The sequence below is a fragment of the Sorex araneus genome, chromosome 2 (assembly GCF_027595985.1).
Source record: "Sorex araneus isolate mSorAra2 chromosome 2, mSorAra2.pri, whole genome shotgun sequence".
In the NCBI taxonomy this organism is placed as follows: domain Eukaryota; kingdom Metazoa; phylum Chordata; class Mammalia; order Eulipotyphla; family Soricidae; genus Sorex; species Sorex araneus.
The window spans coordinates 364,609,964-364,628,310 of record NC_073303.1 but is presented as its reverse complement, the minus strand read 5'-3'; the positions used below and the strand labels follow the sequence as shown (position 1 = coordinate 364,628,310).

Here is an 18,347-nt window from a genome sequence, read left to right as displayed (position 1 = left end):
GCGTGCAAGGCAAATGCCTTACCCACTGTGCTATCGCTCCAGCCCTCTTTTGTTTATTCTTGACCTACTGTCACTGTCACTGTCATTGTCATCCCATTGCTCATCGATTTGTTCGAGCAGGCACCAGTAACATCTCTCATTGAGAGACTTATTACTGTTTTTGGCATATCCAATACACACGGGTAGCCTGCCAGGCTCTGCAGCCCGGGCTCTCCGAGGGGGCGGAGGAATTGAACTCGGGTCGACTGTGTGAAAGGCGGATGCCCAACCACTGTGCTATCGCTCCAGCCCATTCTTGACCTACTACCTTCCATAATTAAATGAGCATCCCCTCAGCATTTAGTCCTCATTCCCAAATGAAACTTTTTACTTTCCTGCATTGTCCAGAAGTAGTTTAGTTCTCCCTGGATCAATCCTCTTTATCTCCATCTTAATTGTTTTTCTTAATTTGCTTTTTTGAAGTTTTGTTTTGTTTTGTTTTGGGGCCACACCTGGCGATGCTCAGGTCTTGCTCCTATCTTTTTACTCAGGAATCATTCCTGATGGGGCTCTGGGAACCATATGGGGTGGCGGGGATCGATTCTGGCTTAACCCTAGATGTTAATATCTTTGAAATGTCACTTAATTACTTTCAGTTTGCCGATTCTCCATATTACATTGATTTTGTTAGATGAATTATTTTTTGCCTCGTATCTTAATTATCTTTAGCAGTTATGAATGTAGAAGGTGTTCAAGAGACTTTAAAATAAAATTATTACTTTCTTCACAGCTCCTTATTACTGTGGCATTCAATCAACCTGTTAAGCTGTATTCAATGAAATTTCAGGGGCCAGATAACGGTGAGTTTGGTCAGATTTAACTTTCTGCTCTGTAGACCTTTTAGCATGTATTTATTTTATTTGGGGCTTGCGGGTGGCGTTTTGGGCTGTATGCAGTGGTGCTCAGGGGACCATGCAATGCCAGGGGCAAATCTAGGGCTTTTCTATGTGACGCATGCACTCCAGACCCCTGTGAGCCATCTCCCGGGCCTGAGAGATTTGTTTTATAGCTACTCCTGGAATGGATAAAATTAAGAAATGACTCTGTTTTTACTGGGTTTATAGTTTTACCTTTTGTTACACATATTATTACCTGTTAAGTGTGATCTTGCAGTCTTGGCATTCTTATTTCATTAAATAAGAAATTTTCTTTTTTACTTAACATCACTCATTTTGTTTCTGATTTATGGTTGGGGGAACTAGGGTTTTGTCTTTCGATTGTTTTTATTTTGTTGGTTGGGTGATGTCATTGATACCTACTCTATTTATTAAATTCCAAATTTTGGTGGTTACACTAAATTTTTGTATATTATTCAGTAGTTGTACCTTCTTTAACAAATTCAGTATATAAAAGTAAATGCTGTAGAAGTGGAGCACATCTTATATACTTGAGGCCCTGATTTTGATCCTTTGTGCTCCCTGAGTTCTTCCAGTGGCCCCCCAAGCCCTCTGTGCCTGAGCAGCTCTGCTGTAGCACTATTAACAAAAACAAAAAGTGCTGTGGAAATGTGTTTTTTTTTTAAAGAAATATTTTATTGAACCACCGTGAAAAAAAGAAAAAAAAATACAAAGCTTTCAGGTTTAAGTCACAGTCAAATACTGATTAAACCCCCATCCCTTCACCAGTGCACCTGTTCCACCACCAAGAACCCCAATACACCCCCTCCCACCCCACCCCCCATCTAAGTAGCTAATGATACTCCCATTATTCTCTGTATACCTTGAGTACATTCCATATTTCCATACAGAACTCACTATTAAATTGATTGGAAATTTTCCCCAACAATCAGGCCTGCTGAATAGGCATCATCTAATAATTTCTCTTCATTGCTGAGAGTGAAGACTTTGTCCGCGCGGCCGCCATAGCAGCCGCGCAGTTTTGGGGTTTCTAATATTTTAGCTCAGTTCACAGTCAAAAAGGATGGCTGCAAGAATCCGCTCTGGTGCCAGAATGGGTTAGGAGACCTCAGGATCACAGTGTATAGGCGCGGAGGGTCTGCTTCTCGTGCCGCGGCTCCGGTTCATCTCTGGGCGGAAGGCGCGCCGGGAACGCTTCCCCTCCCAGGACCACCTACAGGCTACGTCACTAAAGAAAGTCCTACCCCCTGATTGAGGGGTCTTAGAGGGTGGCTCTCACCATGTGGCTGCTGCCGCTGCCGCCATTTTCGCTCAGAAAAATGGGGTGGAGAGGGAAAAATCCCTCCCCGGGCTGCACGAGGTTGTAGCTCAGTTCACAGTCAAAATGCATGGCTGCAAGAATCCGCTCTGGTGCCAAAAGGGGTTAGGAGACCTCAGGATCACAGTCTATAGGGGCAAGGGGGGGGGGGGGTCTGCTTCTCGTGCCGCGGCTCCGGTTCATCTGGAAATGTGTTTTTAAGTAACGTTTTAATTGAGTTGTGAGATACATGGTAACAATTTTATTCATGATTGGGTTTCACTCGTACAATGTTTCAATACCTGACCTTCACCAGTGGACATTTCTCACCATCAATGTCCTGAGTGTCCCTCCTGCCCATTCACTCCCCCGCTTCTCTCCCTCCCTTCTTCCCTCTCTCCTCCCTCCCTCACTCCCTCTCCCTCTCCCCTCTTTGGGGCATTATGGCTTGTAATACAGATACTGAAAGGTTATCATGTATGTCCCTTTATCTCCTTTCAGCGCTCAGTTCTTGTCCAGGGTGATCATTTCCAACTGTCATTGTCATTGTGGTCCCTTCTCTACCCTGCTTTCCCTTCCCACCTTTTGGCAAGCTTCCAATTGTGGACCCAACCTCTGGCCCTTGTTTCTACTGTTCTTGGGTATTAGTCTCAAACTATGTGTTTGTTTTTTAATATCCCACAAATGAGTGCAATCATTCTATGTCTGTCTCTCTCCTTCTGACTCATTTCACTCCACATGATAAGTAATGTGCGTATCTTAAAGACTCCTTAGTCATCTGCAGACTATAGGTCTTGTATTTTTTTCCTTTTTGCTTTTTGGGGTCATACCCGGCGATTCACAGGGGTTACTCCTGGCTCTGCACTCAGGAATTACTCCTGGTGTTGCTCGGGGGACCATATGGGATGCTGGGGATCAAACCCAGGTCGGCCATGTGCAAGGCAAACGCCCTACCCACTGTGCTATCCTTCCAGCCCCCAGGTCTTATATTGTCTGCTGAAGTCAGAGGGACTAAGACATTATTTTATCTTTTTTCTTTAGTTTTTATTAAAGAGCCATTACAAAGTTACTTATAGTTGAATTTTGGGCACACTGAAATTCAACACTAACCCCTCCACCTGTGTCAGCTTCTTTCCACTAGTGTTCCCAGATTTCCTCCCAACCCCTGCCACATCCCTCGCTGTCAGCTTGACAGGCACTTTACAAAGTAGTCACTGCTTAGATCTCATGGCACTTTACAAAGTAGTCACTGCTTAGATCTCATGTTTTCAGTTCCGTTGAATTGCTGTTTTGGGTAAATGGCTATAGCCCTCACTCTAATCACTGATAACTGAAACCCTAATGCCTGTTCACCCGTTACTTCTTATTCTTGTCTCTCCCCTCCTCCCAGCCCCCACTAGATTTCTTTCCTTCTCTTTCTCCTCTCAAAACACTGGGGTCAAAGGATGATTTAAGTGAACTTGGTCCTATACTCGGTTCCTCCCCACTGGGGAGCTCCTTCTCTTTTCTACTTTCCAACAACAACAAAGATACCTAAGCATGCAAGGACACTCTGAGAGATACCACTACTGTTCATAGCCTATCACCAAGATTCAGCCATAGAATTTATATGGCTTTCTTTTAGCTAAAACCTGTCACTGAGATTTAGTTCCTCCTAAATAATGCCTGAATAACAAATTGTATCAGTTGTTGGCCACTGTATCCAGTCAACTCAAATGTTCCTTTTATGAAACTCCTGTTGGTCTTCATTTGCTCACACAGTAGTCATCTTCCCTGTAGCTTTATTTACCCAGGTGTCTTTTGGGGCTGAGGGCAGAAGCTCTTCATATGTGTGTGAATGCATATGCGCACATGGATGTGTGTATTGGTTAGTGTTCTCAGTGCTTACTCTAGTGCTCACGGGCTGAGAGTAAGCCAGTGAGTATATTGAATATACTATTAGAAGACTAAAATATTACCCTCAACAAAATGTAATCGTTCTATTAAAAACCTGTTGGAAAAAGTGACTGAAATACTCAAGACTGAAACCTCAGACTTACAGACAATTCCACTGAGAGGTCCATAATTATTATTATTTTTTTCTTTTTGGGTCACACCTGCCTGGCAGGGCTCAGGGGTTACTCCTGGCTGCACTCAGAATTACTTAATCTTGGTGGTGCTAGGGGAGACCATGTGGGATGCCCGGAATCCAACCCAGGTTGCCTGCATGCAAGGCAAACAACCTACCCGCTGTACTATTGCTCTGGCCCTACAAAGATACTTTTTATGTAGGAGTGTATACATGTGTACCTGTAAGTGTAAGTGTAATGATAGAGGAATGAAGGTATGTTTGTGACTCTAATATTTAATATCATTCTTTGTGTTATAGGTCAAGGCCCTAAGTATGTAAAAATTTTTATCAATCTACCCCGATCTATGGATTTTGAAGAGGCAGAAAGAAGTGAGCCGACTCAAGCTCTGGAGCTAACAGAGGATGATATTAAAGAGGACGGCATCGTCCCGCTGCGCTATGTGAAGTTTCAGAATGTCAACAGTGTGACCGTAAGTACTAGCTGACGTATCTAATGGACTTGTGGGTGACAGTCCGTTTCTGTCTTCTGCATCCTAGGTGATTTCAGATGGCCTTTAGTTACTTTTCCGTTTGGTTTAAAATTATTAAAAACACACAATTAAATTTCATTTCTTAAAAAAATTGTATTTATGCACCATAAAGAGGAAGGACAGTTTGTGGGCTGTGGGGGTTGAGGGGGCGGGCAGGAGACGAAGTTGGTGAATACCTGGGTGTTCAGGGAGTCACTCCTGGCCTTGCTCGGGATCCATATGCGGGATGGGGAATTGGGCCAGAGCTGGCTGCATTGCACGGCAAGTGCATTGACCCCTATTCTGTCTCTCCTGCTTTCATTTTCCCCCCCCTTTCTGTTAGCTATCTGGATTTGTTAGCTTACTTATTTTATATTTATTTGGCAGCTTTGGTCAAAACTTTCTTTTCATGTTGGAGAGAATAGTCCAACGGTTAAAGTGCTTACCCACCATGCAGCTGTGGGGGCAACCGTGGTTTGAATTCCAGCCTCACATAAGGTCCCCAGAGCACTCCTGGGTGTGACCTTCAAACCAAAAAACTTCATTCTAGAACTCTTCTACTTAAAATAAAGATTTTTTGTTTGTATTTTTTATTTGAGGCCACATCTGGCAGTGCTGAGAGTTTACTCCTGGCTATACTTCGGCTTTACTCCTGGTGGGCCCGGGGGACCACATGGGGTGCCAGGACTTGAACTCAATGTTGGCCACGTGCTAGAAAAGTGCCCTACCCTCTTACTGTCACCCCACCCCCAAATGAAAGATATTCTTTATTATTATCACCTGGTGATGAATGATGATATTTGTAAAAATACAATTTAAAAATGATTTTTTTCTATAATAGTTGTAATACTGTAATAGGCAGGGCCTTAGTAAAAATAACTTCTAAGAAAGATAATACTGTGTTATCTTAATTTCTGTTTCAGCTGCTTAGCTGGTGTGAATATTGGTATTGAAACCCACCCTGCACATGTGCTTCTGCCCCAGCCCTGTTCTTCAGAGAAAGGGGTGGGAAGGTTAGAATAATACCTAGATAAAGATGTGGAAACGAAGAACCACTGAGAATAAAGTCATGGCCGGGCCAATGTGGTTTCTCAATTTTAGTGGATGATTCTTAGTTTTGGAAGTTAGAGGAATTTGAGCTGGAATTAGGAATTCTAATTTTAGTATTAGAATGTATATAACATTTCATTTTAGGAGATTTTCAGTGGTGTTTCAAAGGATACTTAATAAATTAGTGGTTCTGATTGGGTTTTCGCTATTTGAAATACTCTAGCCAAGTGAAGAAAATCACTTTATTAAACTAGAATACCCGCCATCAAGTTTTCTGACTACTCACATTGACTACATATGCAGTGATAATCTTTTGTCTACTCAATAATAGAATGATTGCATTTGTTTATTGGGAAATTCAGTCCAGAGATTTTCAGCAATCTCCTGTCAGAATTTCTAAGCATAGTTACCTGGAAATAGGCTCAAGTTTTTAAGCACTGTGTTTTGACAAAGCACTTAAAATTTAATCTGCAATTTAAATTGAGACACAGAAACATGTCTACTTTTTTTGGTAATAAAATTGGAAACAAAATGAACAATTTTTGGAATGATAGAAGGTTAGCATGGCCCCTGTGTAAGAATGGCATGCAAATTCATGAAACGTTCCATAATTTTTAATCATGAACAGCTTTATATGGGTCCATCACTATGATTTAAAAATACAATAGGAGATTAGCACACATCCAAAAGAACAAAAGCAACTGCTGTTGGAGAGGATGTGGGGAGAAAGGGACCCTTCTTCACTGCTGGTGGGAATGCCGACTGGTTCAGCCCTTCTGGAAAACAATTTGGACGATTCTCAAAAAATTAGATATTGAATTCCCATTTGACCCAGCAATACCACTGCTGGGAATATATCCCAGAGAGGCAAAAAAGTACAATCGAAACAACATCTGCACATGTATTTTCATTGCAGCACTGTTTACAATAGCCAGAATCTGGAAAAAACCCGAATGCCCCAAAACGGATGACTGGTTGAGGAAACTTTGGTACATCTATACAATGGAATACTATGCAGCTGTTAGAAAAAAGGAAGTCAAGAATTTTGTAGTCAAGTGGATGGGCATGAAAAGTTTCATGCTGAGTGAAATGAGTCAGAAAGAGAGAGACAGACATAGAAAGACTGCACTCATCTATGGTATATAGAATATCAGAGTGGGAGACTAATACCCAAGAACTGTAGAAATAAGTACCAGGAGGTTGACCCCATGGCTTCGAGGCTGGCCTCACGTTCCGGGGAAAGGGCAACTCAGAGAAGCGATCACCAACTACATTGTAGTCGAAGGCCATGTGGGGGAAGGGAGTTGCGGGCTGAATGAGGGCTAGAGACTGAGCACAGAGGCCACTCAACACCTTTATTGCAAACCACAACAGCTAATTAGAGAGAGAGAACAGAAGGGAATGCCTTGCCACAGTGGCAGGGTGGGGTGGGGGGGAGATGGGATTGGGGAGGGTGGGAGGGACGCTGGGTTTACTGGTGGTGGAGAATGGGCACTGGTGAAGGGATGGGTTCCCGAACTTTGTATGAGGGAAGTATAAGCACAAAAGTGTATAAATCTGTAACTACCCTCACGGTGATTCTCTGATTAAAAATAAATAAATTATTAAAAAAAATACAATAGGAGAAAACCAACAAAATGAATAGTTTTGGTCAGAAAGTCTAATTAAAGCAAGTAAATGGATATTTAGGGGAGAGGGAGGTTAGGCCACACCCACTGACACTTAGACTTACTCCTGGCTCTGTGCTCTGGGGTCACTCCTGGTGCTGCCCAGGAGTCCCCCAAACTGGGGTCAGCCTTATGCTAGGCATGTGCTTTTTTGCCCCTATCTTTCTGAGTAAATGGGATTTTCAGAGTAGCCGATGTATGTTGTGTTTCAATTCAAGGCGCGTTAAAAATAAAGAGAGCTTGTCTAATAATCTGCTTATATAGTCTTGGACTTTTGAACTGATGATAGGTTTAGGCCTAGGTGTATCTGTGGGTGCCGGGCAAAACAAAAGCTGCTGACCTTGACCTGAAAATGAAAGCTCTATGCTTTTGGGATCAAGAGAGATAATCATCTCTCTTCTTTTTTTTTTCTTCTGTTTTTAGGCCCTACCCAGCGGTGCTCAGGGTCACTCCTAACAATGCTAAAGGAACCATACAGTGTTGGGAATCGAACTTGGGCCTTGTGCATACTAAAAGTACATGCTCCAATCCAGTAAACACACTCTGGACTTTTTTATTATTATTATTCTTAAAATTTATTTTATTTGTGTGCATTTGAGTTGGTAGGAGCCCACATCTGGGTGTTTGGGTCACACCAAGTGGTGCTCAGGGCTTATTCCTGGTGATGCTTGGGGTACCATATGCATTGCTGATGATAATCAGCGTCAGCTGAGTACAAGTCAGGTGTTTTAACCCCTGTATTACCTCTCCTGCCCAACAATTTCGCTTGTTTGGGGGCCATACCTGGGGTGTGTGTATGTATGTGTGTGCATGTGCGCATGCACATGTGTTTTAAATAGAGCAAATACAAGTGATGCATTAAAAAAAAATCTTTAAAGTTTGTTTTTAAATGCTCATGCAGTTTTCTTTTAGGAAAGAGTTTAGCAGCCATGCGGTGGGGGGAACAGGGGTGGCTCAGGAGAGCACCTTAGCGGGCTGGAGGCTGTGTGTGACTTGGGCCTCGCACGGCTCCCCACTCGGCACTGCCAGGGGCTAGTCCTCACGGCTGCTGGGTCGCCCCGGAAAGAAAGCAAACACACAGTGGCACCGTTTAGTGTTAGGTGCTGATTTCCAATACGATTTTTTTCTTTTAGTATTCTAGACTATCGAATGAATAAGCGAATACCTGAAGGAATAGAACTGCAGAGATTTTCCTCAGTGAAAAACCCATTTTAATGACATTTCAACACTGGTCTGCCTGTAATAGTCATGAATCTCATACTTTTCCAACATTATAAAGAATTTAATTATGGCCCCTTCACACTATGTTATCAGAAACTGGTATGTTGGTGTCTTGCCAAGACACCCTTTGTGAACACACACCGGCCCCTGGGTGTCTTCGTGTAGTTTGCCCCACTCAGGGAGGTCGATCAAAGCACGGTTTTTTTGCTCTTTGTCCCAGCTCTGTCACTTAGTCTTCAGACCTTGTCTTTGTGCTTAGAACAGCCCTGGCTGGGTTTTTCCTTCCTGAGCCTTGGCTTCCTAGAGTGAATACTTCTATGGGAGCTCTAGTCTGAACGGAGTTTGGGTTCATCCTTACCAGTTTCACTAGTCATCAGAGGAAATTGATTAAAGTTTTAAAGCATGTTTATGAAAGAAAGCATTGTGATTGAAAATGTGCTCTCTCTTTCTCTTTTGGTAGATATTTGTTCAGTCCAATCAAGGTGAAGAAGAAACAACAAGAGTTTCGTATTTTACCTTTATTGGTACTCCGGTCCAGGCAACAAATATGAATGATTTCAAACGAGTAAGTTTGGCTCAGTGATACTGAGGGAAAGTAAACAAGATTTTAAATAATTTCATAAAGATCCATCTTATTCTATAAGGGTAAAGTATATCAGGAAGTTCTCTTAACTACATTTGTCATCAACTGAAAAATCTATAATGAAAATGTTATCTTCCGAGAGAGTAAGTCAGTGACCTCCAAATATGAATGTAAAAATAAAGGCTTGGTTTTAGAAAGGATTTGGAAATAGTGAGAAAATAGGAATAAGCTAAATCATGATTTGAAAGGAGTACTAAGAACTTTGTTGACAATTAAGTTGGATTGGCATTGTTTTTGAGGAAAATATTTTAAATCATTTGAATAATTTAAATAGGGTATCAGTTTTACTACTCTACGTATCCAAGGCTATTTGTATTCGAATCATGCCTTTGTTCCCAAAGCATGGTTTTTTGGTTTTTTTTTTTTTTTGGTTTTTGGGTCACACCCGACGATGCACAGGGGTTATTCCTGGCTCTTCACTCAGGAATTACCCCTGGCGGTGCTCAGGGGACCATATGGGATGCTGGGATTAGAACCCGGGTCGGCCGCGTGCAAGGCAAACGCCCTACCCGCTGTGCTATCGCTCCAGCCCCCCCCCCCCCCCAGCATGTTTTGATTGATTTACAGTGAACATGCAATTTTGTTGTTGTATCAGGGCTTACTCCTTGCTCTGTGCTCAGGGATCACTCTTGATGGTGCTTGGGGTATCGTATAGGGTGCCTGGGGTGTAGCTCATGTCAGTCATGTGCAAGTCAAACATCCTGTCTGCTATATTCTCTCTCTGGCCTCCAATTAAATATTTTTATATACACACCTCTTTTTTTTTTCTTTTGCTTTTTGGGTCACACCTGGCGATGCACAGGGGTCATTCCTGGCTCTGCACTCAGGAGTTACCCCTGGTGGTGCTTAGGGGACCATGTGGGATGCTGGGAATCAAACCTGGGTCGGCCGCGTGCAAGGCAAATGCCCTACCTGCTGTGTTATCACTCCAACCCCACATACCTCTTTTCTAAGGGAATAAAGAATTTGTAAGTAGAGGGACCATTAAGGATGAAACTGTTTATATAACTACATCTAATTGGTAACCATGCCTTGAGGTGATGGTTAAAATACACACAGGTTGGCGTGTCCGTGGGCATTCTGTCAGGGTAGGGCCAGGTTGCTCTCCACAGATGAATGTACAACTGCTCAGGAGGCTGCAGTGCTCCCTGGAGGCTCCGTCTATCCAGCAGGCACTCTGACACCTCGGATGCTGCTAGGGATGAGCCCTAAGTGCCATTGCCTAGAGCAGGAGGCACCAGAATAACTATTTATACACTTGTTTGGGGGAATTGGAGGTAGAATATTCTGAAGAATCTTAATTCTTTTTAATGATGCTTACGTATTTGTGTTTAAAGAAAACTTTGTAAGATTACATAGAGGTGGATGAGTTTATGGTAATAGATATTTTAATTGGTTATTTTTCAACTATCTGTGTAAGCATAATTTACTTTGGGGAAATCTAAGAACAGATATGTGCTTAAATCTGTCATGTCAGATGTTTGACATATGTATAATGACAGGTCAGAAGAAGCAGAGATTAAACATCTACATTTTTATGATATGAAATGTGCTGTACTGGAGAAATGTGTGAGCAACGAAGACATTTTGGCTGCCTGCTTTGTTACTTTGCTTGATTGAATTAGATGCATTGGAATTTGGTTTTAACTCTTGTCTTGCTTTGCTTGTTTTTAAGCTTAGTTCTGTTACCTGTAAGTCCTGTTATTTCCTCATATGAGTAGTTAGCCTCTTAACTCCCACCTTTTTTTTTTTTTTTTTTAATACCTTTTTGGGTCACACCTAGCGATTCTCAGGGTGTTCCTCCTGGCTCTGCAATCAGGAATCACTCCTGGCAGTGCTTGGGTGACCCATATGGGATACCAGGGGTCGAGCCTGGATCGGCTGTGTGCAAGATAAACACCCTACTTGTTGTACTGTCGCTCTGGCCCCAATTTCCTCCTTCTTGGCATTTATACTGATTTCCTTTTTATTTTTTCTTTCAAAGTTAAAAAAAAAAAACTGTCTTATTCCTAGCCTGCTATTCAGTTGCAGTTTTTCTAATGTGCATTAATAATTATACATCTGAGACTCTGTTTCCACTTCTCTGTTTTTAATATCTAGCATCTACAACCCCCATTCTAGATGAGTATCTATCTCTCTCTCCCTCTCTCCTCCTCCCTCATCACCACCAAATGACCATTTTTGGACTGTCTTTAGGGTAGCAGAGATACTAGGACTCTTGATTACGTTATATGCTAGTGTGTCTTGTTTACTGGCACACATTTATTTACTGTGTAGTAGGATAGAACTCATTGTCATATCTGCTTCTGCGTGCGGTGATTTTTGGTCACAGAGCATGTAGCCTTGGGAAAATCCCACTGTACACCTATATCACAATGAAAGTTAAAAGTAGAAATAAAAGTTCTTTTTTGAGTTATACCTGGCTGTGCTCAGAGATTACTCCTGGGTCTGCATTCAGGGATTACCTCTGAGTTTGCTCTGAGACCAGCTCTGGAGCTCGGGGGATTGAACCTGAGTCGGCCATGTTGCAAGCAGGTGCGCTGTCTGCTGTATCACTCCAGCCCCATAAAAATTCATGTTATTATAAAAGTAGTTTTGATTTTGAAGACTCCCTAAAAGGGTCCCATGAGGGTTTACCACTCTGGTCCACACTTTTGAGAATCCCTGTGAGAATAATTTTAATGCTATTAGGGATTCATCCTTGGCGTTCTGGACTTCTTGGTCCTGTTCTCTGATTGTGGCATGTGGGGAACTCCTGGGTAATGCTTAGAAACATGGAACAAATCTTGGGGATACCCTGGCTGTTCAGTGCTTTGGTCTGGGGCCTGAGTCCTTTGCTTTCAATGTTCGACTAATTCTTACTGGTTGAATAATTGCAGTACGTATTAAAATTGTGCTGTTTCATTTTAGTAGTTTAGAAGATCTGCTTGTATTTTCTTTCATTATCCTGTAATTGCTGATGCTTCCGTGAGTTTTTTGTTTATTTGGAGGGTATGTTGGGCCACACCCAGTGGTGCTCGGGGGCACCTGAGCTCCTGGCTTCTATTCTGGATTGACAGCTGTCAGTGCTGGGAAATGGTCTGTGGTGCCGGGGATTGACCTAGGCTCTAGCCTCATTACAGCATTCACCTTAACACCAGTACTGTCTCTCAGGCCCTTCGATGTTTTTCTTTTATTTCACTGTTAACTTTAATGTAAGAAAAATGCTTACTGAACTTGACTAATTTGCACGTGCATAGTCATTAGTTAAAAATTGTTAATGAGTTTGATTTCTTGGGACGAAACAATAGATAAGTGCAGTCCTGTAACACCTATGCTTAGTCTTATCATCATCCTTGTCTGAAGTAAGTTTATATTTATGAAGGGTAATGCACAGTAATTTGGAAAATGGATAAAAATTAATCAGTTTTTTAAAAGGATCTCTTCCTCCATGAAGTATTGCCATAATTTTTCTAGCCCTGTGTTACTTCCCTCGTTCCAACAGTGGCTGGGAAAGAAGTATCCTGTTTGAAGATGGAAGAGGGTCTTAAACTTGGAAGTTAAAATGGTACAGAGGAGCCGATAGTGATAGTAGTCTCGGCACAGTGGGATACCGGGTACCCGAGGGTAGGACGCTTGCCTTATGTGGCTGATCTGGGATCAATCCTTGGCATTCCATGTTGTCCCCTTGGCCCCTCCAGGGGTGATCCCTCAGTTCAGAGCCCTGAGCACTGCTGTGTGTGGCCCCAAAACAAAAAAGAATAGGGCATTGGAATTTGGATATGAAAGTTGGACTCACTCAGGACAAGTCATATCTGACACTTCCTTAGTCTGAACTTTAAAGGAATTGTGCTTAGTAAGCAAAAATCTCAAAATAGGTTGACTATATTTTATCAGTTCAGGGAAGAAAGTGATTTTCGTTTCTGAAGAGGACTGTATGTAATGATTAAATGAATGATAGAATTATTCAGCATTTTCAGTTTATGTTTTTAGATCATTTAAGTTATTTTGGGATAATTTTAGCTTTCTAGATAAGTTAGTCACCTTATGTAATCAAGATGACAGCAACTAAGTTAATACTGATGAATTTGGATTTGCATAGCAATCTTGGACCTCCTTGCATGCAGTCACAGCTTTATGAGCTTGTACTTTGAAGATCCAGTGTACCAGAATACACTCTCACTTTTGTTTTGGGGCCTTGAGACATTGTGCACAGATAACATATACTTGGGCTGTTGTTGAAAATAAGTATTATTTCTTGCTGCATGAAAAGCTTGCCATCTGATCTGGAAGTAGATGTTTTCTTTGCTAACAAATGCTCATTACATGAATCACTGTACTATAATACAAAAGTATTAAAGAGCAACTATAGAAAAATGAGCAAAATTGTTGGGGCTTCTGCGTTGTGGGAAGTGAGGTGCATGTGAAAGGCAGAGCTGTTTTCTATCACTGGAATACAAATACTTTTCTTAACTGGCCATTCACCATGTCAGCTATTTTTGTAACATTACTGTCTATTTATTTTTCAGCTTTTTTAATCCAACTCAAAAGAACTAAAACCAGAAGATTTTAAAAAAATGAAGTAATATAAAGATTGACTTTGTCTCACTCCTTCCTCCCTTGCTTCTCTGCTCATCTAGCACCTGTTCGCTCTCACTCTACCCATACTCTCGCCAGTGTTGGTACAAGATTTCTAGAGCTTCTGCCACCCGGATCAGCCTCCTTCTTATGTAGATTTCCTCAACCATCTCTTCTTCAAACCTCATCCTAGTCATACTTTCAGTTGGCCTTTTTTGTTGTTGCTCTCCTGCCAGGGATGGAAGCCAGGACATCACACATGCAAGGCATGTGCTCCACCCTTGAAAAGTTCTGCCTTCACTTAGCTGTTTCTGTTCTGGCTTGCAACTAGGTGTTTTAATTTCATCACCATATTGTGTGTTACTGTGTTGCTCACCTGACTTTTTTTGGTTTCATTTTCTCATCTCATTTAAATTTTGAACATTTTGAGCTATAGCATTGCAATGTAGCTTACACTGTATAAATGCTCTCAGATTTAATTAGTTGTTGAATCACTGGATAATATTTTTCCTTCTTTCCCTTTGTTCATGTGCCCAGCTGGGAGCCTCTGGTCGCTCTGCTCTTTGCTCAGTGCTTGCTCCCAGTGATGCTTGGGACAGAGCAGTACAGGACCCGGGCATCTCATTTGGGGAGCCGGGCTCAGCTCTTTGACTGCTTGGTGCTTGGAGGATGTTTTTCAATCTAAAGGTTTAATTTTAATTGTTAGGAACAATAGAGTTGTCTTGGAAATCAAATTAAGTTTCATTGATTTCTTTTATGCTAGTACAAGTTACATACTAAATTAGATTGGAATTGATAGATGCCATTTTTCCCCCTCTTATTGGAAATATAACCCACAAGACCTTTTGGACTTTTGTCCACCCTAGTGAGCTCAAAGCCAGTTGAAAGACTTACGGACTGAATATGAGATTGGGTTAAAATATTAACACAGATCAGTGGACTTCTTACTGAATGAAAAAATTTTGATACCTAATTTTGATGTACCTAGACTTTTTGTTTGCCTGAATTGTAATATAAAAGACTTAAAAATGAATAAAATCTTCATGTTTGGTGTGAGAAAATCCCTATTGGTTTTCTGAACTTCTTCTTTTTTACAGAGAATACACATTGGCAAGTTGAGAGTTATCAACCTGTGAAACAGTATGCAGATTTGTGTCTTCTACTGTATCACATCTGCTGAAAGTTTAATTTTTAATCTTGGTTTTGTTTTCTTGTGCCTAATCTAATAGTGCTATGTTTTGTGTGTTCCCAAGTGATATGTAATGTTCAATAATGCTTCCAGTGTTCCTCTGCTAAATTCATTAGTGGTGCAAAGAGTCACTTCCCCTTCTGTGGAGACTCCTATTTCTCTTAAAACCTGGTTCTTACTCTTACCCACATACACTGTTATGAGACGCTCTTCTTAGCACCTTTCCAGCTTTGGGGACTTCTTAACATGGTTTCATTAGATTAGGGGGGAGTTCTCTGAAACTAGTAAGAGTGGTTTTCCATGATGTGGGTAGAGCAGCAGTCCTTACACAATGTAATGGGGAATTCAGTGGGATTTTTACAGTGTTCTTTCATGAATGACATAGACCTGCCATGTCTTATTTTAGACCAAATATGAACTTCAAGATGCTGTTTCGTTTGACACAGTACCATTTGGAATAATACATTTCTGGGTGGAAATTATATTTCTAAATATGTATTGAAATATTTTTGTATACAAATATAAATTGCTTGCAAATTTAGTTCTTTAGAGGCTTTTCTGGTAGGAGGATACATTAGCTAATGATAAACTTTAAAGTTCAGTTATACAGTTAGAACATAAATTTAGAATCTTCCTACAGAGAATTTGTTTTGTAGTACTGTTAATAGAAAAGGTTAATTTGTTACATTTTTATGCTGTCACGTACATAGCAACAGGGGCAGTTAAGAAAGAACAATAGAGAATTTTTCTAATATTTGACAGAAATTAATTTCACATTTTCAGCTTTGTGACAGCTAGGGTTTTTTAAAAATAAAAACTAAGCGTAATCAGTACTTTTCAGTTGTTTTTATTGCATGTCTACCATTGAGAGAAAAGTCTAGAAACTTGTCATCTTGGACATAAAGACAGTTTAGCAGATTCCTTTAATTCTAGATTATTTCATAATCGACATTTGATTTCAAATTGTCTAAAAATAGTTTGCCAAAAATGTTTCACTCATTTAGCATTTTATTTTATTTTATAAACTGTCAACATTATTTTGAAAAATCGCATTAATTTTTCTTAGTGTGTAGGAGACCAAAAATAGGTTGCATGTGTTTTATTTTTAATACCTCAAGGCTAGGTGAAAGGAAGGATCACAGTTTGCTTCAACAGTGAAAATATACTGCATGCTAAAACATAATACATGGGGTGAAAATTAATACCAGGTTTTTAAAGATTAGTACCAATAATACTCATTTTTCTAAATCCATAAGATGTACATATAAAGTTATTTTTGTGTTCTAGGTAGTTGGCAAAAAAGGAGAAAGCCACTAAGGTACAGAAGACACTGGAAGACCTTATTGCAAGCAGATCTACAGCTCCTGGATAATTGCTTGATTCTCACCAGAGACTGTCAATATTCCATTTATTGCCATTACCAATAAATAAATCATTGCTTTTGTTCAGATGGTATCACTAGTGTTTCTATTGTAATCTTGATACATGCAATTGTAAATAAAAGTCACTACTTTTGCCAAGCTTAATTTTGTCATTCTAATTAAGTATTTTCTTTTTTCACTTGAAAATTGGCCAACTTCTGATTTTAAAGCAGTTTAAGGTCTGGTAGCATTACTGATTGAAAGCTAGTGTCTGTCTTTAGAGGAACAGCACCTTAGGGAATTTAAGATACATGTTCACTCATGTGATATAAACAGCAAATGATTTTGATACAGCTAACCATTTTCAAGTGAATATAAACTCATGCTTATTAAAATAATATTTTGGTGCCTGGGCTATAAAAACTACTAAAATGATGAAATGATAAAAATTACTTAAATGATAAAGCCTGGAATGAACTTTAAAATAGCTTTTCTTTTTTTTTTAAACCTGTTAAAGTTATGTTTAAATCTGACAATGGGGAGAATACAGTACTATAATTTTATTAAAAAAATAAAATCTTCAATCACAATTTCTTTATTGTAACTGTCAAAGGTATAATGTAGATATACAGAGAACATGAGTTAAGGTTGAAAATGAATTGGCCGAAAGAATACATTAAAAGATTTTTCACAAAAGTCTTAAGCTGTTGATTATGACAGCTGTTCGTAATCACATTAAAAAAAAACTTAAGATTATTACAAAGTACTGGTAAATTTGTTATTTTATTTCTGTATTTTTTAAATTAATTTTTAAAATTTCTCTATTTTTAAAATTCAGTGTTTGAAAAGAGTAGACCAATTTTAAGTAATAAATGGTAGATTTGAGAACATTTCTGTATAGGAAGATGGTCATGGTACCATTTTGCCTTTGGCAGATCAATGTATACATGTTCATGAAAAATTATGCAGAACTTTTAGTGTAAAAGCAGTCACTTTCTGAAACTCCTGTGTCATTTGATGATGTATAGTTGCTTTGTAAGCACATTAATTGGTTTGTGGGGATATCTGTACCTTACATACTTGGTTTTGTTGCCTGGTCACATTGAGGCAGAAGGGCAAGAAATAAAAATGAGTAATACTCCTTAATGTAGACCATCTTGGATTAATCACATCTGAAATTAAGGGCAAAATTATTATCAAGAGTCTCACATTACACTTTTGTACACTTTACCTTTTTGGTAATTGTTAAAGTGCCTCATCTTAAGTATTGCTGACCTCATCCTATTTATACTTGACAATTTGAAAATCCAGTGAAAGTAATTTCATATTTGTAAAGGATTGGGCATCAGATTTATACTGCTCATGTAATTTTTTTCTATAACTCGGTTGCATTATATGAACATTCCATAATTGTAAATAGTAAAAAAAAATGTTTATAGGTAACTGTAACATTTCACTATGGGAGTTTTACAAATAAACCTGCATAGTTGACATTACCTAAAATTAACAAGCTGATATGTTTTTGCCAAATACTGCAGATACATATATATACACACACACACTCATGCAATATGTCTATAACACTTAAATGTTCCAGATAAGCATTTGAAAAATACAAGACTACTTTTTTGCGGGGGTGGGATTTGGGCCACTTCCAGTGGGTGGTGTTTTTGGGGTACTTGGTGCAGTGCTTGGGGCCCCTGCTGGTGGTATTGGGATTGAATGCAGGGCTCCTGGCCTGCTTCAGCTGGAGGCATTGCCTGACTCTATACTAGTTCTTTAGCCAGTGCCATTCACTGATGTTTGTGGAATAGTAGTAACTGGTGGGTTGTTTTTTTTTTTTTTGATCTAAAACACCAAACCTTTTTTCTTGATTTTGCACAGCT

At 40.0% G+C, this 18,347-nt stretch overlaps 1 protein-coding gene and 1 non-coding gene across 2 annotated transcripts in view; both read left to right on the top strand.

Moving 5' to 3' along the window:
• Nucleotides 1-17,607, top strand: part of TXNL1 (thioredoxin like 1) — a 36,528-nt gene extending 18,921 nt beyond the window's left edge. The window contains exons 5-8 of the mRNA XM_055128848.1: nt 770-839; nt 4,562-4,734; nt 9,172-9,276; nt 16,388-17,607. Coding sequence (XP_054984823.1) covers nt 770-839; nt 4,562-4,734; nt 9,172-9,276; nt 16,388-16,417 — 378 coding nt within the window. The 3' untranslated portion in view covers nt 16,418-17,607. The remainder of the gene's footprint in view (nt 1-769; nt 840-4,561; nt 4,735-9,171; nt 9,277-16,387) is intronic.
• Nucleotides 6,328-6,438, top strand: LOC129402899 (U6 spliceosomal RNA). The gene has a single exon (XR_008628923.1). It is a non-coding gene; the product is annotated as a U6 spliceosomal RNA (small nuclear RNA).
• Nucleotides 17,608-18,347: the final 740 nt, after the last annotated feature.